The sequence below is a fragment of the Bos grunniens genome, chromosome X, assembly GCF_055505025.1.
Source record: "Bos grunniens cultivar Pamir isolate PY7600 chromosome X, Bosgru_T2T1.0, whole genome shotgun sequence".
Classification (NCBI taxonomy): Eukaryota; Metazoa; Chordata; class Mammalia; order Artiodactyla; family Bovidae; genus Bos; species Bos grunniens.
This window is the reverse complement of record NC_141194.1, coordinates 105,675,822-105,696,827: the sequence shown is the minus strand read 5'-3', so window position 1 is coordinate 105,696,827 and position 21,006 is coordinate 105,675,822. Positions and strand designations below refer to the sequence as shown.

The 21,006-nt window shown below is 53.0% G+C and overlaps 2 protein-coding genes and 1 long non-coding RNA gene across 52 annotated transcripts; 2 read left to right on the top strand and 1 right to left on the bottom strand.

Moving 5' to 3' along the window:
• Positions 1 to 461: 461 nt before the first annotated feature.
• Positions 462 to 8,186, bottom strand: DNASE1L1 (deoxyribonuclease 1 like 1). The gene is made up of 8 exons (XM_086389496.1): positions 8,047 to 8,186; positions 4,204 to 4,403; positions 3,755 to 3,843; positions 3,584 to 3,670; positions 2,432 to 2,532; positions 2,160 to 2,272; positions 1,830 to 2,078; positions 462 to 1,741 (listed from the first exon to the last, which is right to left on the bottom strand). The coding sequence occupies exons 3-8, from the start codon at positions 3,820 to 3,822 to the stop codon at positions 1,595 to 1,597; spliced, it is 765 nt and encodes a 254-aa protein (XP_086245622.1). The 5' UTR covers positions 3,823 to 3,843; positions 4,204 to 4,403; positions 8,047 to 8,186; the 3' UTR covers positions 462 to 1,594.
• Positions 8,187 to 8,233: 47 nt separating this feature from the next.
• Positions 8,234 to 8,925, top strand: LOC147341024 (uncharacterized). Its single transcript, XR_015159781.1, has 2 exons — positions 8,234 to 8,562; positions 8,780 to 8,925. It is a non-coding gene; the product is annotated as an uncharacterized LOC147341024 (long non-coding RNA).
• Positions 8,926 to 11,554: 2,629 nt separating this feature from the next.
• On the top strand, positions 11,555 to 19,837 carry TAFAZZIN (tafazzin, phospholipid-lysophospholipid transacylase). Of its 50 annotated transcripts, none has more exons than XR_015159763.1 (13): positions 11,555 to 11,973; positions 12,130 to 12,289; positions 13,437 to 13,585; positions 13,732 to 13,817; positions 16,448 to 16,588; positions 17,046 to 17,139; positions 17,799 to 17,879; positions 17,987 to 18,028; positions 18,260 to 18,322; positions 18,483 to 18,535; positions 18,890 to 18,967; positions 19,080 to 19,178; positions 19,368 to 19,837. XR_015159763.1 is itself a non-coding variant. In XM_086389477.1 (11 exons), exons 7-11 carry the CDS (start codon positions 17,822 to 17,824, stop codon positions 19,574 to 19,576), a joined length of 738 nt encoding a protein of 245 aa, XP_086245603.1. In that variant the 5' UTR covers positions 11,555 to 11,596; positions 12,130 to 12,258; positions 13,437 to 13,482; positions 13,732 to 13,817; positions 16,448 to 16,588; positions 17,046 to 17,139; positions 17,799 to 17,821; the 3' UTR covers positions 19,577 to 19,837. The 50 variants fall into 50 exon arrangements, 29 of the variants coding, with proteins under 29 accessions (XP_086245603.1, XP_086245597.1, XP_086245598.1 ...); XR_015159764.1 differs by having other exon boundaries at positions 19,347 to 19,837; XR_015159777.1 differs by lacking the exon at positions 13,437 to 13,585 and having other exon boundaries at positions 12,130 to 12,258.
• Positions 19,838 to 21,006: the final 1,169 nt, after the last annotated feature.

Genomic DNA, 21,006 nt, shown 5'->3' with positions numbered 1-21,006 from the left:
AGACACAGCCCTGGAGGTGGGGTCGTCCAGTAAGCCCTAGAGTAAACATCTGTCCTGGGCCTAACTGCCTTTTCTTGGGTTTAGAGTTGTTGACAGACCTTGTTGCCATCCCCCATTCTAAGCCTAGCTCACCACCCCTTATAGGACTTAATTCCCAGGGCCACCACACCTGACATCAAGTTGCTAAGGTGGAAATGTTTAGTCTCTTAAGTTCAGTCTGACTCTTGTGACCTTGGAGGCTGTAGCCTGCCAGGCTCCTCTGTCCATGGGATCTCCCAGGCAAAAATACTGGAGGGGGTTGCCATGTCCTCCTCCAGAAGCTATTACCCCTCCAGTGGATTTTCCCAACCCAGGGATCAGACCCAGGTCTCCTGCATTGCAGGCAGATTCTTGACAAGATGAGCCACCCTTGTACCTCAACTAGATATTTCTAAATCACAGATAATTCACAATACAATGGCTCTGATGTCCAGATTTTTAACGAGGTCTGTTTTCTGGAAAAGGAAGGTGGGGAAGAGCTCTGTGCTGACAACACAGTAAATGGGGTCATTTAGTTAACTTTTGTTGTGTGTCCTTTTACCCCGTGAAGTCGTGTCCAACTCTTTGTGACCCCATGGACTATAGCCTACCAGGTTCCTCCATGGGATTTTCCAGGCAAGAATACTGGAGTGGGTTGTTATTTCCTCCTCCAGGAGATCGTCCCAACCCAGGGATTGAACCCAGGTCTCCCACATTGTAGGCAGCTTTACCATCTGAGCCACCAGGGAAGTCTTTACCCCCGTAGGACCACACATTTACAAAATATCTATAATGGTTGCATGATAACTGGTTTCTGTAGATACTTTGTGTGCATCTATAGCCTTGGCGACTTCTAGGCAGTGCTTGACCATACCCTGAATGGTAGGGGCCAAACTGCACTGTGGTTCTGAACATGGACTTGATCAGAGGTGTTATGGGATCTGGTTAAGTTACAATGAGTTTGACCGCTTGCTGTTTTCTTAACGTGTGTATGTCTGTGTATGAACTGCTGATCTCTACCCTTGTATCTCCTGTTGTTTTCTAGTTTGTGTGTGTGTGTGTGTGTGTGTGTGTGTATATATAAACTGCTGATCTCTACCCTTGTATCTCCTGGGGTCTTAATACTGTTTCCTAGGAGTCTTGTGTATGTTAAAGATGGCCTTTTGGCATGTCTGCTACACACATGTAATGTCTGTGTCATCTGGCTTTCTGTTCTTGGAGTGGATGGTTTTGTCAGGATAAAATCCTTTGATCTGTTGTGATTCCCTTCTCTTAGCCCTGCCCTTGAGCCAAGATCACCTCTACTGAGCCCCCTCACCCCCTAACCCAGCCTTTTGTCCTCATTCTTGACACTACCCAGGGGACAAGTGGCATGGGTCCAGCCCCAGGGCCCCACCTGCCTTTTCCACCTTCTGATGCCAGGCAGGCACAGGCCCGACCAGAGGACAAACCCAAAGCGAAGGCACACAGAGGGGTGGCACCAGGGCAGGCTGGGAGCAGGGCAGGGCTTTGAGTCCAGAAGACAGGACAGTCCTCACTTTGGGGCAGCAGGTTAGTTTCAGGCCACCAGGTGGTTTCAGGCCACCAGGCCCAGCTGGGGGGCTAGGAGGGGCAGCAGCAGTGACAGCCATAGAGTGGCCAGGCAGGGGGGCTGGACCCCATGCACTGCCCAGTTCAGCGCCAGGTCCACCTCCACAGGGTAGTGGTCACTGATGTTGAGAGCCTGGGGGCGGGCAGAGGGGAGACAAAGCATCAGTCTCAGGCCCGAGGGGCTTCCCGGGGAGCCCACTGCGGCCTCACCACTGCTTTACCTCCTGCTCAGTGAGCCCAAAGCTCTGGGGGAAGTCGAAGGCGGCCGCGCCACGCAGCAGGCTCTGGAGGTGCTCCCCGTGGAGCACGATGCGGTCATAGGTGCAGTGGGTGCTGGCCCGCACTGTAGTGTCCACGCCGTCGGCGATGGCCCAGTGGAAGCCAGCCTGAGTCCGAAGAACTAGGTCATCCAGGCGCTTTTTGGTCAGCGACGTGCAGTCAGCATTGAAGTCCCCGAGCAGGATCACATCCTGGAGATGCAGGCAGCCATCAGGCCCTGCCGCCTGGCTGCCCTGGCCCTCCTCCCTCCCACAGAATCGGCCCAGCCCTACCTTGGTCTGCCAGCGCCCGGAAGCATCCAGAAACACGTCATACAGGGCATTCAGCTCCGTCTCCACAGCCTTTGGAGTGGTGTGCAGTGGGACCAGCACGAGGCTGGGAAGAACTGCAAGACCCCAGGGACACAGGGCTCCCAGCCACTCCTGGCCCTCCCCAGCCCGGTCCTTGCTGGGTGACCGAGCCCCGCCACCTCCCTGGAAGAACCCTCCAGACCCCACTTACTGCTCCCCCATAGCGGGACCACCCTTCTACCCCCTCCTCTTACCCTTGCTGCGTAAAGAGAACCAGCACACAAAGGGCTCCCGGGTAAAGAGATCATCCTGATCATCGTACATGTAGGAGTCCCGGACCTCTGCCTCATGTGACCTGGTGGACCAGGGACAAGAAGCGGTGGCCCCATGTCACTGCTCTTGGTCTGCAACTGCCAATATCAGAGCTGGCACTCAGGGAGGGGGGCCTGCCACCAGCAGCTCATTTTATGGAAGCACAGCCTTCCAGCCCTTCTTTCTAGAACTTCTTTTAGATTGAGCTAGAATTCACTTACCATAAAGGCACCTTGTTTAACATGCACAGTTCAGTGGCAATGCACAAAGTTGTGCAACCATCACCACCATCAATTTCAGAATATTCTTAGCATGTCAAAGAAACATCACTCATGAGCAGTCTCTGTTCCCCTCCCTTTCAGCCCCTGATCTGTTTTCCATCTCTGCTGAACACGTCATGTGAATGAAATCAAATAATACGTAGTATTCTGTGACTGGTTCTTTCCCTTAGCACATGTGTCTCAGCTTCATCCGGGCTGCAGCGTGGCTGAGACTTCCTCCCTTCTTAGGCCAAATGATACTCCACTGTGTGGAGAGACCACCTTTCATTTACCCATTCATCGGGTGATGGACACTCAGATCAATTTCCACTCTGAGATGGTTAGGAGCGGGGCTGGTGTATGGGCAGGGCTCTGTTCCCCCATCATTTTGGACTGAGTTCTAGATATTATATAATTTCATCTATATAGAGGAGCAGGTCTCCATCTCCAACTGCCACCCTTGCCCTCTCAATCCTGACCCCCTCAGGCTGTCCTCCCAGGGATTGAGGGCTGTTTCCAGAAACTGTGTCTGCCCAGGACTCAAGACAGTTCCCCAGGGAGCTGCAACCAGTCACTCCCAAAGAGGGGGCCACCCTCGCCCTGAGCCCCAGTGGCTTCTGCAGGGGGGAGGCATGGGGTGCCCACATCTATGCTTCGGGAAGGAAGGTGTCCTGCTGGAGGGAAACATGGGCACCAAAGCTATCTGGGGTAGAGGATGGGAAGACCCAGGGATAAAACCTCTGATGAGAAGTACAATGTGAAGGTGAGGGCCACCCTTGGGGCTACTACACGGCACCAAGCGTCCAGGCCTCCTCGGTCTCCGTCTGTGCTCACCGGTAGAGATACACGTACTTCTCCTTGTATGTGCTGCGCCCCAGCAGGAGGCTGCTGTGGGAGGCGTAGGGCCCAGAGTCACCAAATCTGCCAGGAAAGGGGACCTGGGGTCAGCGACCCTGAGGCTCTCAGTGGGGGGCCCTCTGTTAAGACCCACAGAGCCCTCCTCACCGATTGAGTTCTCGAAGTAAGAGGGGGATGGCAGTGTCAGAAGAGTCCACCACCTCCTGCAGCACCATGATGTCACAGCGAGCCAGAATCTGCAGGAAACCAGGAAGGCTAGTCCGACTCAGGGCCAGCTGCCCAGGGAGAAGGGTGGTCTCTCTGGGGACCAGGCAGTGGCGTGGCCATGAGTGTCATAACACGCTGGCTGCAGACCCAAGAGAGCTATGAGGCTAGAAAAGCCCTGGGAGAAGATGGAATGCCATTGCCATCAACACTGCACCCATTTCACGGAGGAGGAGACTGAGGCCGACAGGGAAGGAAGGTGCTGCTCCACATTGCCACACCATGTCTCCTGATGTCCCCCTCTTCTCTGGGACATGCCCCTGGTCAGACAGGGCTAGGGGTTTTGGGTCATGGTCCTCAGGGGCCCAGCTTCCCTGCAGGGATGAACTGACCTTCACTACGGTGTCGAGCACAGGTTCCCTGGCCACCTTGGCAAGTGTCAGCCGCTGCGCATTGAAGGCACAGATGCGAAAGGTCTCAGCCCCACTGGCCAGGAGGAGGAGCAAGAGCAGAGCATGGCCGTGTATGGCCTTCTGGAACCCTCCAGAGGAATGCAGGTTGCCTCAGGTTCAGGTCCCAGTTGCGCACAGTTCTAGTCACAGAAGGACATGGTAATATGCAACAGAGAAAGTGATGCTCATCCTGCTACCCAGAACCAGCTTCCCTGTGCTGCCACCATCACACATGTCCTACCTTTCTTCCCTGAGGACACCTTCCAACATCAGCATGTATGTTGGAAGCTCTTTTTCAGCTTGTTCTTTTTCATTGGGATCAAATACACATAGCATCGAGTTTACCATCTGAACTATTTTTAAGTGCACAGTTCAGTGGCGTGAAGCACCTTCACCTTGTTGTGCAACCATCCCCACCATCCATCCCCAGAACTTCATCATCTCCCCAAACTGAAACTCTGTCCCCATTAAACAATAACCCTCCTTCCCTCCCCCAGCCCATGCCCCCCACCATCCTTACTTTCTGTTTCTAGGAATCTGGCTCCTCTAGGCAACTCATGCAAGTGGAGTCATACAGTAGCTGTCTGTTTGTGACTGTTTGATTTCACTGACCATACTGTCCTCATTTCATCCATGATGTAGCAGGTCTCAGAATGATCTTTTGAAATTCTAAATAACATTCCACTGGATGGATGGAGCACATTTTATCTATTCACCTATCCATAGACACTGGGTTGCTTCCACCTTTTGGCTACTGTCAATGATGCTATTGGGAACACGACTCTACAAATATCTCTTCAAGCTCCTACTTTCAATCCTCTTCATTAAGTACCCAGAAGTGAAATTGCTGGATCATGTAGATTCAAGGGATTAGATCTGATGACAGAGTGCCTGAAGAACTATGGATGGAGGTTCATAACATTGTACAAGAGACGGTGATCAAAACCATCCCCAAGAAAAAGAAATGCAAAAAGGCAAAATGTTTGTCTGAGGAGGCCTTACAAATAGCTGTGAAAAGAAGAAAAGGGAAAGGCAAAGGAGAAAAGGAAAAATATACCCATCTGAACGCAGAGTTCCAAAGAATAGCAAGGAGAGATAAGAAAGCCTTCCTCAGTGATCAATGCTAAGAAATAGAGGAAAACAATAGAATGGGAAAGACTAGAGATCTCTTCAAGAAAATTAGAGATACCAAGGGAACATTTCCTGCAAAGATGGGCACAATAGAGGACAGAAATGGTATGGACCTAACAGAAGCAGAAAATATTAAGAAGAGGTGGCAAGAATACACAGGAAAACTATACAAAAAAGATCTTAAAGACCCAGATAACCATGATGGTATGATCACTCACCTAGAGCCAGACATCCTGGAGTCCAAAGTCAAGTGGGCCTTAGGAAGCATCACTAAAAACAAAGCTAGTGGAGGTGATAGAATTCCAGGTGAGCTATTTCCAATCCTAAAAGATGATGCTGTGAAAGTGCTGCACTCAAAATGCCAGTAAATTTGAAAAACTCAGCAGTGGCCACAGGACTGGAAAAGGTCAGTTTTCAGTTTTCATTCCAATACCAAAGAATGTGCACACTACCACACAATTGCACTCATTTGTCATGCTAGCAAGGTCATGCTCAAAATCCTCCAAACTAGGCTTCAACAGTACATGAACTGAGAACTTACAGATATACAAGCTGGATTTAGAAAAGGCAGAGGAATCAGATATCAAATTGCCAACATCCATTGGGTCACAGAAAAAGCAGAATTCCAGAAAAATATCTATTCCTGCTTCACTGACTATGCTAAAGCCTGTGACTATGTGGATCACAACAAAGTGTGGAAAATTCTTATTTTGGAGAATTCTTAAAGAGATGGGAATATCAGACCACCTTACCTGCCTGCTGAGAAATCTGTGTGCAGGTCAAGAAGCAACAGTTAGAACCGGACATGGAACAATGGACTGGTTCCAGATTGGGAAAGGAGTATGGCAAGGCTGTATATTGTCACCCTACTTATGTAACTTTTATGCAGAGTGCATCATACAAAACGCTGGGCTGGATGAAGCACAAACTGGAATCAAGATTTCCAGGAGAAATGTCAATAACCTCAGATATGCAGATGACACCACCCTAATGGCAGAAAGCGAAGAGGAACTAAAGAGCTTCTTCATGAAAGTGAAAGAGGAGAGTGAAAAGCTGGCTTAAAACTCAGCATTCAAAAAATTAAGATCACGGCATCTGGTCCCATCACTTCATGGCAAATAGATGGGGAAACATGGAAATGGTGACAGATTTTATTTTCTCGGGCTCCAAAATCACTGCAGATGGTGACTGAAGCCATAAAATTCAAAGACACTTGCTCCTTGGAAGAAAAGCTAAGACCAACCTAGACAGCATATTAAAAAGCAGAGACATTACTTTGCCAACAAAGGTCAGTCTAGTCAAAGCTATGGTTTTTTGAGTAGTCATGTACCGATGTGAGAGTTGAACCATAAAGAAGGTTGAGTACTGAAGAATTGATGCTTTTGAACTGTGGTGTTGGAGAAGACTCTTGAGAGTCCCTTTGACTGCAAGGAGATCATACCAGTCAATCCTTAAGGAAATCAGTCCTAAATATTCATTGGAAGGACTGATGCTGAAGCCGAAGCTCCAATACTTTGGCCACCTCATGTAAAGAGTCGACTCATTGGAAAAGACCCTGATGCTGGGAAAGCTTGAAGGCAGGAGGAGAAGGGGACGACAGAGGATGAGATGGCTGGATGGCATCACTGACTCAACAGACATGAGTTTGTTTGAGCAAGCTCTGAGAGATAGTGAAGGACAGGGAAGCCTGGTATGCTGCAGACCATAGGATTGCAAAGAGTTGAACATGACTGAGCAACAACAACAAAATGGTAATTCTCTCTTTTTTTTTTTTGAGGAATGTCATACTATTTTCCACAGTGGCTGCCTCATCTTCCATTCCCACCAGCAGCACACCAGGGTTCAACCTTAGAGTTGATTCTACCTTTTCACCACCATCAGCAACCAGGAGGACCATCATTGTGCATTTCTTTCTCCCCAGCTGCCAGACATGATCTTTAAGACAAACTCCCAGCAGTATAATTGCTGGATTCAAGTTAGCCAGAGTCGTCTTCTTCTCTGCAGCCAAAGCCCACTTCCTGCTGGTGTCACCCTCACACAGCCATGTCAGTCCGTCTACTTCCCTCTGCCGGCTTTTCTCTGTTGCTTCTGTGACCTTCCTCCCTGGGCTCACTTTCTCCCTGGCTGGGTCCCCTGCCTGTTTCTCTCTAGCCACCTGCTAGAGTCACTCATGCTAGTTTGGGCTCCTTCCCCAGTGCCTATTCTGGGATGCCCATGGGTCTTTAGGCAGCCCTGGGCAGGCAAGGGCAAGCTTGGAGGCTCTGGGGCCACAGGCTCCCAGGAGGGCGTAGGGCAAGAAGAACTAGACAGTTTCTCCCCTCGGGGCTTCCCTGATAGCTCAGTTGGTAAAGAATCTGCCTGCAATGCAGAAGACCCTGGTTCGATCCCAGGATCGGGAAGATCCACTGGAGAAGGGATAGGCTACCCATGCCAGTATTCTGGAGAATGCTAGGAGAATTCCATGGACTACCATGGGGTCACAAAGAATCGGACACAACTGAGCGACTTCACTTTCACTTTGGCCTCAGCCCAAAGCTGGGTCTGGTCTCCCAATACCAGCCCTGAGCCCCAGCCCTGGAATTCTCTTCCCGTCTGGCCTTCCCAGGCTGGGCCCACTTTCTCCCTTCCCCTCCGGCCAGAGGGCGCCCATACCTGCGCAGACCAGGTCGTCTCTACAACTTTCTGTGCTGTGGGCTGATCGCGACAGCCCCCAGGGAATCGCAGCGCCGACCAAGACGGAAGGAGACAGCAGAGGAAGACGCCGCCAACAGGCTGACAACCCCGTCGAGGCCGGTTAGCCGGCCTCACCCTTCCGGCGGGCGGGCGCGGCCCTGGCTCCGCCTCGGCGGCGGAAGGGAGGGCAGCCCGCAGGCCTGGGAAGCGCTGACCCGGCCGCCCGCCTTCTCAGCAGACTCCGCCTTCCCCTCCCGCGAGGGACCGGGCGCCGCCGGCGGCGGAGGCTCTGAGGCGCCGGGCGAGCCGTGACTCAGAGCCGGTCCTGGGCCCGACCTGGAGCTCCTGGTGCACCGAGGGGAGCCCCGCGGCGAGCCTGGGCGCCCCCCAACCGCCCCACCCCCCCAGGACAAGAGCCTTCTCTTCAAGTCCTCGGGCCGCGCACTCCTAGGTTCTCTGCATGGCCGCAGGCGAGCGGACGCAGGAACGCGCAGTGTAGGTGGAGCCCAGGGCAGACCGCGAGGAGAGTCCCCGTGGGGGTCGCTGCTGGGACAAGTGGGCGACTCGCGCGGGTTCTGCGGCCCGGCGGTGGGTCCTCACTGGCTGTTTTGTAGTGCGGTCTTCCCCGCAACTACCCACTCATGGATTGGGGGTGGTGATGAGCAGAAGGTTTGAGCATTTTTAAATTTTTTGGCCTCGCCACACCTTGCAGGTACTTATTTCCCGGACCAAGGACGGAACCTGCGCCGAGTCCTAACCACTGGACCGCCAAGAAATTGCTGGGGAAATGTTTTTTAAATACATGAAGTCATGCTGTGCTTTAAAAAATAAAAAATAAAAATATTACTGCTTAAGGAATACAGGGACTCCAAGGGACTCTCAAGAGTCTTCTCCAACACCACAGTTTAAAAAAGCATCAATTCTTCCGCGCTCAGCTTTCTTTATAGTCCAACTCTCACATGCATACATGATTACTGGAAAAACCACAGGTTTGACTAGACGGATCTTTATTGGCAAAGGAATGTCTCTGCTTTTTAATATGCTGTCTAGGTTGGTCATTGCTTTTCTTCCAAGGAGCAAGTGTCTTTTAATTTCATGGCTGCAATCACCATCTGCAGGAATTTTGGAGCCTAAGAAAATAAAGTCTGTCACTGTTTCCATTGTTTCCCCATCTATTTGCCATTTAGTGATGGGACCGGATGCCATGATTTGAGTATTTTGAATGCTGAGTTTTAAGCCAGCTTTTTCACTCTCTTCTTTCACCTTTATCAAGAGGTTCTTTATTTCTTCTTCGCTTTCTGGCATTAGGTGTGGTGTCATCTGCATATCTGAGGTTATTGATATTTCTTGATTCCAGCTTGTGCTTCATCCAGCCTGGTATTTCACATGATGTACTCTGCATAAAAGTTAAATAAATGGGGTAACAATATACAGCTTTGACATACTCCTTTCCCAGTTTGGAACCCGTCCATTGTTCCATGTCCTGTTCTAATTGTTGCTTCTCGATGTGCATACATATTTTTCAGGAGGCAGGTCAGATGGTCTAGTATTCCCATCTCTTGAAGAATTTTCCACAGTTTGTTGTTGTGATCCACGCAGTCAAAGGCTTTGGTGTAGTCAATAAAGCAGAAGTTGATGTTTTTCCGGAACTCTCTTGCTTTTTGTATGATCCCATCAGATGGACATTTGATCTCTGGTTCCTCTCCCTTTTCTAAACCATGCTTAAACATCTGGAAGTTCTCAGTTCATGTACTGTTGAAGCCTCACTTGGAGAATTTTGAGCATTACTTTGCTAGCATGTGAGATGAGTGCAGTTGTGCGGTAGTTCGAACATTCTTTGCCATAGCCTTTCTTTTGGACTGGAATGAAAACTGATCTTTTCCAGTCCTGTGGCCACTGCTGAGTTTTCCAAATTTGCTGGCATATTGAGTGCAGCACTTTCACAGCATCATCTTTTAGGACTGGAAATAGCTCACCTGGAATTCCATCACCTCCACTAGCTTTGTTCGTAGTGATGCTTTCTAAGGCCCACTGGACTTCACATTCCAGGATATCTGGCTCTAGGTGAGTGATCATACCATCGTGGTTATCTGGGTCATTAAGATCTTTTTTGTATAGTTCTTCTGTGTATTCTTGCCACCTCTTCTTAATACCTTCTGCTTCTGTTAGGTCCATACCATTTCTGTCCTCTATTGTGCCCATCTTGGCAGGAAATGTTCCCTTGGTATCTTTAATTTTCTTGAAGGGATCTCTAGTCTTTCCCATTCTATTGTTTTCCTCTATTCCTTTGCATTGATCACTAAGGAAGGCTTTCTTATCTCTCCTTGCTATTCTTTGGAACTCTGCATTCAGATGGGTATATCTTTCCTTTTCTCCTTTGCCTTTTGCCTCTCTTCTTTTCTCAGCTATTTCTAAGGCCTCCTCAGACAAGTATTTTGCCTTTTTGCATTTCTTTTTCTTGGGGATGGTCTTAATCCCTGCCTCCTGTACAATGTCACAAGCCTCCGTCCATAGTTCTTCAGGCACTCTATCAGATCTAATCCCTTGAATCTATTGTCACTTCCACTGTACAATTGTAAGGGATTTGATGTAGGTCCTACCTGATTGGTCTAATGGTTTTCCCTACTTTCTTCAATTTAAGTCTGAATTTTGAAGTGTATGTAGATAATTATGTAAAATTACGTAGTGTAATAACATTACATATGGTACATTCATAAAATAATCTATATAATAAAAATGCTACAAAGTAGTTAATTCCATGTTAGATGAAATTAATGAAAATAAAGGGGACGGAGAAGGCGATGGCACCCCACTCCAGTACTCTTGCCTGGAAAATCCCATGGATGGAGGAGCCTGGTAGGCTGCAGTCCATGGGGTCGTGAAAAGTCAGACACCACTGAGCGACTTCACTTTCACTTTTCACTTTCACGCATTGGAGAAGGAAACGGCAACCCACTCCAGTGTTCTTGCCTGGAGAATCCCAGGGACGGGGTAGCCTGGTGGGCTGCCGTCTCAGGGGTCCCACAGAGTCGGACACGACTGAAGCGACTTAGCAGCAGCAGCAGGCCTTGTGGAACTTTCAGCTCGCCTGAGACCTTATCCGTATGTGGTGATCAGGTGGATGAAGGCAGCTTCTTAATTAATGTGTTCTTGACCTCTCACAAAAAAAGAAAAAAAAAAAAGAAAGGGGAAAAAACTAAAAGGGCTCTGCCAACCCTGACCTTGAGTGGCGTCAGATAAACGTGCCAGGCAGCACGTTAATCACGGAGACTTTTCCAAGGACGAACAAAGCAGACAAAAGGGAAGTGGACTTGGAAGGGGGGGCGGGGCTCGAGCCCCTCCTGCGCCGGAGCGTGGCGGGGCCGTGGCGTGGCGGGGCCAAGCCGCCCGTGAGCCTGTCATCGCTGCCATCCAGCGGCCTGAGCGCGTTTTGCGACAGTCGGCGGTCGAGCCCGGCGCCACCGCAGTCTCGCTTTCCGGCGGGTCCGCGGAGCTCGCGGCTACCGCCGCCATCAGTCCTGGGTCCTGGGTGCGCTCCCGGTTTCTTGGTTCTGGGACGGCTGGTGGGTGGCGCGAGAGCGAGGCCGGGGCTGGGCCCGGTTCAGGCCCGACCTGCGAGGTGATCTTGGTCGAGTGCCCTGTCGCGCCGGGCTGTGGCGCCCGTCCGTGGGCCTGTTTAGTGACTCGGCTCCCGAGCGGTTGAGGACGTAGACCTAGAGCGGCCCCTATAGGCTTGCCACAGGGCAAGGGGAGCGCCGGGCCGCTGGGGCTGTGGCGGAAGCTGGGTCGCGGGGGAGATGCCCCTCCACGTGAAATGGCCGTTCCCCGCGGTGCCGCCGCTCACCTGGACCCTGGCCAGCAGCGTCGTCATGGGCCTGGTGGGCACCTACAGCTGCTTCTGGACCAGTGAGTGGGCCCACAGCCGAGGCAGGGTCGGCCGCGTGGCTCCACGCCCAGCCAGAGTTGGGGTTCGGGGCGCTGGCAGGGGCTGGCTTGGTAGGGGGGAGCCCTGGGCCCCTGGGGAAAGAAGCCAAGATCCCTACCCTGCCCGTCTCCCCTCAGAGTGCATGAACCACCTCACCGTCCACAACAAGGAGGTGCTGTACGAGCTCATCGAGAACCGAGGCCCAGCCACACCCCTCATCACGGTCTCCAATCACCAGTCGTGCATGGATGACCCTCATCTCTGGGGTACACGGGCCAGCGTGCTCGGCTTGGGGAGGCAAGGAGGGAACCTGGGTCAGGGCCAAACAAGCAGAACAAACTCACAGGGCTCTTTGCCCAGCCCTGACACTCCTGTTTAAGGGGTGTCCTGCCCCAGGGATGAAAGTTTATTTTGTGGCCCCTTCAGCATTCTCCTAGGCAGTGTGATTGGGAGAGGGCCTCTGGAATTTGGGGGAAGTGAGATGACCACAGGGCAAGGTCTGACAGCTACTTTACTCTGAGCTATCAGGCCTGCGGGATCCTCCATTCTTTAAACTGTTGATGGTTCGGAAGAGCCTTGGGAATAAATCTGAGGAGCATAGGGTGTCCTGTCAAGGAAGCTCTGGGCTAGGGGCTAGAAGACCTGTGTTCTGGTTCCGGCTTTGCCCCAGACTGGGTTTGTAGCCTTCGACCAGCCTCACTGGGGAGTCTAGAAGTTCTGCTGTGCTGACTTCACAGGGAGTTGCTTAGCTCCAATAACCCAGGTGGCTGGCTACAGGGGTGTCCAGAGCTCCCACTGCTGGACGAGGACAGGGAGCTCATGGGGAGCCGTGTGGTCAATTCAGTCTTTCAGAGCACACACTTGCTGCTGGGCAGAAGATGGCCTGTAGGGTGCCAGAGGCAGATCCCAGGGACCAGGAGGAAGGTTTTAGTGCCATCCAGTCACCTGGACCAGGGTGGTGGCAGTGACAGTGGAGGAATAGTTAAAAGGATGTGCTGTGTGTGCATGCTTAGTCACTTCAGTCTTGTCTGACTCTTTGCGACCCCATGGACTGCAGTGCACCAGGCTCCTCTGTCCATGGGATTCTCTAGGCAAGAATACTGGAGTGGGTTGTCATGCCCTCTTCCAGGGGATCTTCCCCACCCAGGGATCGAACTCCCATCTCCTGCATTGCAAGTGGATTCTTTAATGCTGAGTCAGCAGGGATGGGCAGCATTAGCATATATCAGGGAGGTAGGCAGACCGGATGTGGTGACTACTAAGATATAGGGGGTGGAAGATGGAGGAGCCAGGAGAACTTGGGCGTTCAGCCGAAGGGTCTGGAAGATAGCTCTTTGGGCTATAGGGAAATGTCCTTGTCCCTCATTCCCTGAAACAGGGTGACAGAAAGTGGTGCCCCACTAGGTACAAGCTCAGTTGGGGCATGCAGCCTTCTCTCCTCCAGGGATCCTGAAACTCCGTCATATCTGGAACCTGAAGTTGATGCGTTGGTGAGGAGGAATGGATCCCCACGGTGGGCCCAGCAGGCCTTACCCATCTGCCCAGATTGGCCCTCCTCCTGGCCTGCTCAGGAGGTGGCCTCCAGCAGTCCAGGCAGGGCCTAGGGTGGGACCCCACTGGCCCTCCTGTGCCTCCATTCTGCATTGCCAATGCCATTAGGCAGCACGCTGGTGGGAGGAGGGTGGCAGGGAAGCAGGGTGCAGAGGAAGCCAGGGTGACTGCATCCGTCCCCACTCCAGGACCCCCACAGCTGCAGACATCTGCTTCACCAAGGAGCTGCACTCACACTTCTTCAGCTTGGGCAAGTGTGTGCCCGTGTGCCGAGGTGAGCTGCTCCTCTACGAGGGGCTGTTGGGCTGCTGGGTGCCGGGGACGCTTCTCTGACCCTTCCAGGGGCAGGGAGACTGGTGGCAGTGTCTCTGGTTCAGCTGCACTGGGAGTTGAGGGACTCCAGTGGGACAGGCCACCTGGGTGCCAGAGGCGGCTGCCTCACTCGCATGAGGCCCACCTCCATCATCTGGGAGGAGGGAGCAATGGTTTCTTGGAGAGCACCGATTTCCCTGTGAGTGTCGGAGGACTGGGTGTCCTGGGGCTCTGGCATTGGAGGTCAAGGAGACATTATCCACAGTTGCTTCTCCGGAGGCCGTTGCTAAGAGATGTACTGATGGCCATGTGGTGTCATCAGTCAGTGATGGTGGTGGCACGTGCCAGAGGCTATGAGTTTGTGAAAACAGGCTTCTGTGTCGAGTCATGTGACATGGAGTGATTACTTCGCACCTCTTGAAAGTTTCAAAAGGTCGGGGCCATTCGGATCCCCCTTCTCCAGAAAAAGGGGCTCGGAGAGAGAAAGCTGTGGGGCCAAGATCACAGGGCGAGAGGTGGCCAAGCCTGGATTCAAATCCAGCTTGCTTGTTCCTCTGGGGAAGTGGGATTTTTCCCAGCAGAGTATGAAAGGCAAGGCATCCTAGACCCAGGAAGCACGTAGCAAACCCCGGAAGGGTACGTGACCAAGGCAGAAAATGTAGGTTGCGGGCTGCCTGTGAAGCTTCTAGAACAGTCATGCTAAGAATTTGATGTGCTTTCTTGTGTGGTTAAGAGAGAGAGAGCCCCCGGGCTGCAGTGTACCTGGTGGACAGAATCGGGATTGAGTGGAGGCCGGGACCCTGGTTAGGGGCTGTCATGGTTCCTCTGGTGACAGGCCCTCTGGGGGTCACCACAGAGAGCCAGGGACCACGTGCTTTGGGCTGTGCTTTGGAGGTGGAGTTGCTAGGACTTGTTGATAGATTGCTTGTGGCCGAGGGTGGGGGGCAAGGAGAAGAAAACTCAACGATGACGCTAGGTGATGGCAGGTGCCAGGGAGCCACTGGGAGGATGGGACCAGGAACAAGCAGCAGGATGTTGAGAGACCCTGTCACCCTAGGAGGGAGCAATCCAGAGACAGTGTGATGTGCCATTCTGGAACTCTAAAAATCCTGGGAACTCTGGTGCAAACAAAGTCAGCCACACAGAAATGAGAGCATAGAGGGGGAGAGAAGAGACCAGGACAGCCCCTTACCACAGTGGAGACACAAGCCCCCAGTGCAGCAGGGAGCCAAACAGGGCTCCTGGCTATTGTGGAAGCTTCCCGTGACCCTGGAGAAGCCAATTCCCTGAACTGACAGCCATCGGAGCTGTGGGAGTGGTGGGGAGGGGCCCAGCAAGGGGGGCCACTCCTCCCAGAAGTTGGGGTATCAGGAGGAAGTAACCAGGGGGTGTTCGAGGTCAGGGGAACCTTATTGCTAGTAGTGGAAACAATAATGATGGTTTGGCTCAGTCGGAAAAGAATCTGCCTGCGATGCAGGAGATCCGGGTTCAATCCCTGCATTGGGAAGAGCCTCTGGAGAAGGAAATGGCAACCCACTCCAGTATTCTTTCCCGGAGAATCCCATGAACAGAGGAGCCTGGCAGGCTACAACCCATGGGGTCGCAAGAGTCAGACACGACTTGGCGACTAAACCATCACCATCCAATGAAAAGTTGCAGTGCCCACCCCTCAGGTCTGCAGACTTACTTACTCCCCAGAGACCCCTGCCTGGAACACTCTCTTTTTGCTGCATTTGGAGGCAACTTCATCTCCCCAAAACACAGGCAGAGGCCCCCGTGTCTTGGCAGTTGACCGTGGTATCCATCATGCGCTGCTCTGAGCGATGCTGATGCTGCTCAGGTACTCTGTCTTGAGTCTCAGTCCCTCCTTTCTGTGACCTCAGGGGCCTTCCGTGTCCACTTCTAGCCTTGTTCTTCTTTTTGACCTGTATCTACATTTTAGGGTACAATAAAAACAGCAAGTGCAGTCTTAATCCTAAGCACCTTCTGGTGAGAGAATGCGGGAAGGGACAAGCTGTCAAATGCATTGTTCGTGCAGTAAAGGCCTAACAATTGAAGCAAAGGAAGTATCCAGTATACTTTGCTTCTGTGTTCCAGAAAATTTCCTCCCCACCTCATGCTAGGACGTGAAGTATCAAAGTGATCTTGCACAAGCCATGCAAGTGAGTAGAAATAGCATTTGTAAAAGCTAAACATCCTGAAGGGTTGCTCCCCAAGCATAGAATTTTAAAATTTTGATCGCGAGCTGAAAGGCTGGTTCACACCAGTGGGTTTTTGTCAAGCAGGAGCCTGTGCCTCTGAAGCCCAGCCCTAGCAGGTCATGTGATCCCAAGTAGGGAACCTGCAGCTCTCACTCATGACACCCAGAGAAACTGCAGTGGGTGACTGCTTCCCAACTCCAGCCCCTGAGGGAGCTGCCAGGCCGTTCCCATGTGGATTGGGTTGAGACTCTTAGATCCCTATCTTGCACCTTCCAAAGACTTGGCCTTGCAAAGAACAGGTTGGAAGTCCATTTCTTAGGGCATCTGCCCAGGTAGTCTTACCATCCCTCTGTCTGTGTCTCCCTGTTTATTTTTCTTGGTCATGCCACAGGGCAAGCAAGATCTTACTTCCCTGACCAGGAATGCACCCGCACCCCCTGCAGTGGGTGGTGTGGAATCTCAGCCACTGGGCCACCAGGGAAGCCCCACTCTCCCCCTTTGTGTTGTGGCTCTCTACTCCTCACTTGATGAGGTAAGGATATTTACCCCTCTTTTTCAGCCTCCATCTTTCTCGGTCTCTGTCCACTCTCCAGACAGGCTTGACAAGCAAGGTCAAGGTTTTTACTGCGTGTGGTCACAGATTGTCCCCATGTGACTTCCAAGTCAAGAGCCAGCAGTCGTGTCTGGGTTATTGCTGACCGCTGGGCCACTTGGGGTCAGTGTCACAGTCTCGGGGCATCTCTGAGGCAGTGTTGCCAGCATTGGGGATGGCTCAGCCACAGCATTTTCCGTGTAGCAGATTTGACTTTTCCCCAACTCTCAGTGACACTGTGAGTCAAAGTCACTCGGTCGTGTCCAACTCTTTGCGACCCATGGACTATAAAGTCCATGGAATTCTCCAGGCCAGAATACTGGAGTGGGTAAGCCGTTCCCTTCTCCAGGGGAATCTTCCCAGCCCAGGGATCAAACCCAGGTCTCCCACATTGCAGGCGGATTCTTTACAAGGGCGACTCGAGTTTTCAAGGGGTGCCCTTTGAGGAAGAGGCCAGCAGGAGGGAGGGACGGCAGAGGCTGAGGACTCAGGTGAGGCTCAGAGGCCCCTGAGGGGTGCCTGTGGGAACTGGCCTGGAAGAGACCCTGGGGAAAGGCTTGCTATGCAGAACCCTGGGCCCCAGTGAGACTAGAGATCACAAATAGCCTTGCTTTGCTCCTGCAGCTTCCTCTGGGCCAGCGGCAGCCGCTGGGAGGCTTGCCCCTGGATTAGCTCGTCCCGAGGCTCCAAGAGCCCAACTGTGGAAGCGGGGGCAGGGAGGACAGTAATCGGTTTGGGGGTCCGAGAGGGCACACACTGCAGGTGTCTGACCACAGCCGGAGCTGCTCAGGGGACGCAGCTGTGCTTGGACTGACGGGCAGAAGACGGGGTCATAGATGGGTCGTAAGGAAGTAAGGGAAGTCACTCAGTTGTGGCTGACTCTTTGCGATCCCATGGACTGTAGCCCGCCAGGCTCCTCCATCCATGGAATTTTCTAGGCAAGAGTACTGGAGTGGGTTGCCATTTCCTTCTCCAGGGGATCTTCCCGACTCCGGGATCTTCCCAACCCAGGGATTGAACCCGAGTCTCCTGCGTTGCAAGCAGACGCTTTACCATCTGAGGTGTTCCGTGGACCAGGCCCTGAGGGTGAAGTGGAGGAGGGGGGTCCTGGGACAACCGAGACTGACGGAGGAGACTTTCTCATTGGCAGGAGATGGTGTCTACCAGAAGGGAATGGATTTCATTTTGGAGAAGCTCAACCACGGGGACTGGGTGCATATCTTCCCAGAAGGTCAGTGGCGCTAGCAGGGTTGCAACTCGCTCGAGGATCTGGATGGGACTGCCCTCTACCTCCTCCCAGTGGCCCCTAAGCCGCAACTCCATCCTCTCTCTTGACAGGGAAAGTGAACATGAGCTCCGAGTTCCTCCGCTTCAAGTGGGGTAAGAGCCATTGGTCCTTTCTGGCTGGGTGGGACCCGGGCATGTGGGGCGGATAACTGTGATCATTGCCACAGGAGGGGGACGGGCCCAGACCAAGGCCTGCCTGGAAGAGGAGATGGCCCAGGGCAGCTGCTTTGAATGGGGTTGCAGGAAGGGCAGGAGCGGCCCTGTCCACAGGCTGGCACCAAAACGCCGCTCATGCCAATGTTTCTGCCTCTTCCCCCCGGGCAGGAATAGGTCGCCTGATTGCCGAATGTCATCTCAATCCGATCATCCTGCCCCTGTGGCATGTCGGTGAGCCTACCTCTCGGGCCACTGCTGCAGCCCAGGGAGAAGGGCTTTGCACAGTGGTCTTGTGGGGTGGGTCTCCTCTGGGTGGTCGAGGCAGGGTGCCCAGACTGCCCCGCTCCACCTCCGACACCTGCACCCTGGCTCTCTGTCTGCTGTGCCGTAGGAATGAACGACGTCCTTCCTAACAGCCCACCCTACTTCCCCCGCTTTGGGCAGGTAGGTGGGGCCACCGATCATGTCTGTCTGTCTGTCTGTCTGCCCTCTGCCCTGTGACTCCCACGCGGCACCACTGAGCCCAGATTCAAGAGGGGCTGGGCTTGCAGCAGAGGGAACAGAGTGAAGCAGAGATGATGGGCGGTTTCCTGGCACCACGGCCAGGGCAAGGGGAGGATAGGGACGACTTGGGCATGGACCCCAGGACTGGCAGGGCCCTTGGATGTCACTGAGCCCAGTCACCCCATTTTAAAGAGGGAGGGTGGACCCAAGGGGGTACTCAGCATCTTAGCACTGGGGTTGTGGGCACCCCGCCCCCCGCTCCTGTCAATCCACTGGCGGCTGGTCTCCCCGCAGAAAATCACCGTGCTGATTGGCAAGCCCTTCAGTGCCAGGCCTGTGCTCGAACGGCTGCGGGCAGAGAACAAGTCAGCGGTGAGTTTCTCCCTGGGGCTGTCCTCGCCCGTCCCAGTGCCCTTGGCTTCCCCAGGCACCCCGGGTGAAGCTCCCTAAGGACTGCGTGGCAGCCCCAGTCCTTCGCCCTCAGGTGGAGATGCGCAAAGCCCTGACGGACTTCATCCAAGAGGAATTCCAGCGCCTGAAGAGCCAGGCGGAGCAGCTCCACAACCACCTGCAAGCCAGATAGGTGCCATCCCGCCTAGACCTGGGTCCAGCTGCCTTTTGGACTGGGAGGGGGGGCGAGGCCTGGGCCAGACACAGCTCTGGGACCCCTCCCAGCTCTCTCAGTGCCGCCTTTGGGTGCTGGGCTGGGGATGGACTGATGCTTGGAGCTCAGATATGGTCTTTTTGACAGATTGGTGCATAACCTTTCCAGGGTTCCCCCTCCGAGTGGGCGAGCATTGCAGCGCCTCTGGTTCTGCCACTGAAAGAAGGCTCTCAGCTGCTCCTCGCACTTGGCCACGCAGGGAGGAAAGACCTTTAGGCAGGGGCCCTGAGCTCTCTCACCTGCAAGCTGTTTGCTCCCAGAGCTGGGGACTGGAAAGAGGGCCTGATCCAGCTGGGCACTGGAAGGAGGAGCCCTGATCTCACCGCTTCCTCAGGGATAGCCATCAGCCATGTCTTTCTTCTGCCTGTGCTCCCTGCAGGCATGGGAGCCTCAGGCAGGGCCCAGCCCTGGGCTGCAAGTGGAAGAGCTGCCCTTTTCTATAAGGGGAGCCCAGTCCAATGGGGCCTAAGACCCGGACCCTCGCTGGGGCCCACTGTTCTTTCTGCCTCCCTGGCATCACTTGAATCCCCTGGTTGTCTTATAAACTATTAATAAAGGATTTGTGTTGTGCTCTTTTACCTCTGACCTCTCTGTAGGGGTGGGGCTTGGAGGTGACCCTCTGGACCAGAAGGCTGGCCCCTGAGAGCTCTGGGCACTTCAACAGCACTTAACTGGATGGGCTCTCAGTGGGCACCAGCCACTGAAGACTTCCATCCTTGTCTGAAATCCCCACGCAGCCTGACAACAGTAGGGCTTCATCTCATTCTGCAAATGGTGCAGTGTGAGGTTAATGGACTTGATTCAGAAACTAAAGTTTGCAAGGTAGGGAGAACCAAGTAGCAATTCAGTCCTCAGGCTGGTTCCCAAGGCAGAGGTGGTCTCTGAAGCTCCCAGTGAGCCGCCGCGAACTACACGTGCTGTGATGAGAAGTGGGAAGGGGGACAACTTGACTGAGTTTGGGGCTCTGGGTGGGAGAAAAGGTAGGAGGATCCAGGGTGGTGGCACTCCTGGCAGAAGGGAAATCCTCTTGAGAGAAAAGCCAGCTCTGTTTAGGGCTCCAGTTTGTCCACAGGTGGTGGTTCAGTTGTTAAGTTGTGTCTGACACTGTGACCCCATGGACTGCAGCACACTAGGCTTCCCTGTCCTTCACTGTCTCCCAGAATTTGCTCAAATTCATGTCCACTGAGTCAGTAATGCTATCCAACCATCTCACCATCTGCCACTCTCTTCTCCAGTCCTCAATCTTTCCCAGCATCAGGGTCTTTTCCAAAGAGTCGGCTCTTTGCATCAGGTGGCCAAAGTATTGGAACTTCAGCTTTAGCATCAGTCCATCCAATGAGTATTCAGGGTTGGTTTCCTTTAGGATTGACTGTTTCCTTTACTTTTTCCTTTACTTTTCCTTGACTACTTTTCCTTTAGGATTGACTATTTACTTTTTCCTTCACTTTTCCCTGACTTTTTTCCTTTAGGATCAAGTCCCTTGATCTTGCAGTCCAAGGGACTTTCAAGAGTCTTCTCCAGCACCACAATTCGAAAGCATCAGTTCTTCAGTGCTCAGCCTTCTTTGTGGTCCAACTTTCACATCTATGTATGACAACTGGAAAAACCACAGCTTTGACTATACAGACCTTTGTTGGCAAAGTGATGTCTCTGCTTTTTAATATGCTGTCTAGGTTGGTCATAGCTTTCCTTCCAAGGAGCAAGGATCTTTTAATTTCATGGCTGCAGTCACCATCTGCAGTGATTT

What these genes read in the sequence shown, in the direction of transcription:
- TAFAZZIN (XM_086389463.1), top strand. Translation starts at nt 11,865, where the DNA reads ATGCCCCTCCACGTGAAATGGCCGTTCCCCGCGGTGCCGCCGCTCACC. An exon ending in AACCTGAAGTTGATGCGTTG is followed by an intron (nt 13,483 to 13,731) that starts GTGAGGAGGAAT and finishes TCCCCACTCCAG; the next exon opens with GACCCCCACAGCTGCAGACA. An exon ending in GGGCAGAGAACAAGTCAGCG is followed by an intron (nt 18,968 to 19,079) that starts GTGAGTTTCTCC and finishes CTTCGCCCTCAG; the next exon opens with GTGGAGATGCGCAAAGCCCT.
- DNASE1L1 (XM_086389496.1), bottom strand. Translation starts at nt 3,822, where the DNA reads ATGGTGCTGCAGGAGGTGGTGGACTCTTCTGACACTGCCATCCCCCTC. An exon ending in AAGTACGTGTATCTCTACCG is followed by an intron (nt 2,533 to 3,583) that starts GTGAGCACAGAC and finishes CTGGTCCACCAG; the next exon opens with GTCACATGAGGCAGAGGTCC. An exon ending in CCGGGCGCTGGCAGACCAAG is followed by an intron (nt 2,079 to 2,159) that starts GTAGGGCTGGGC and finishes CTGCATCTCCAG; the next exon opens with GATGTGATCCTGCTCGGGGA.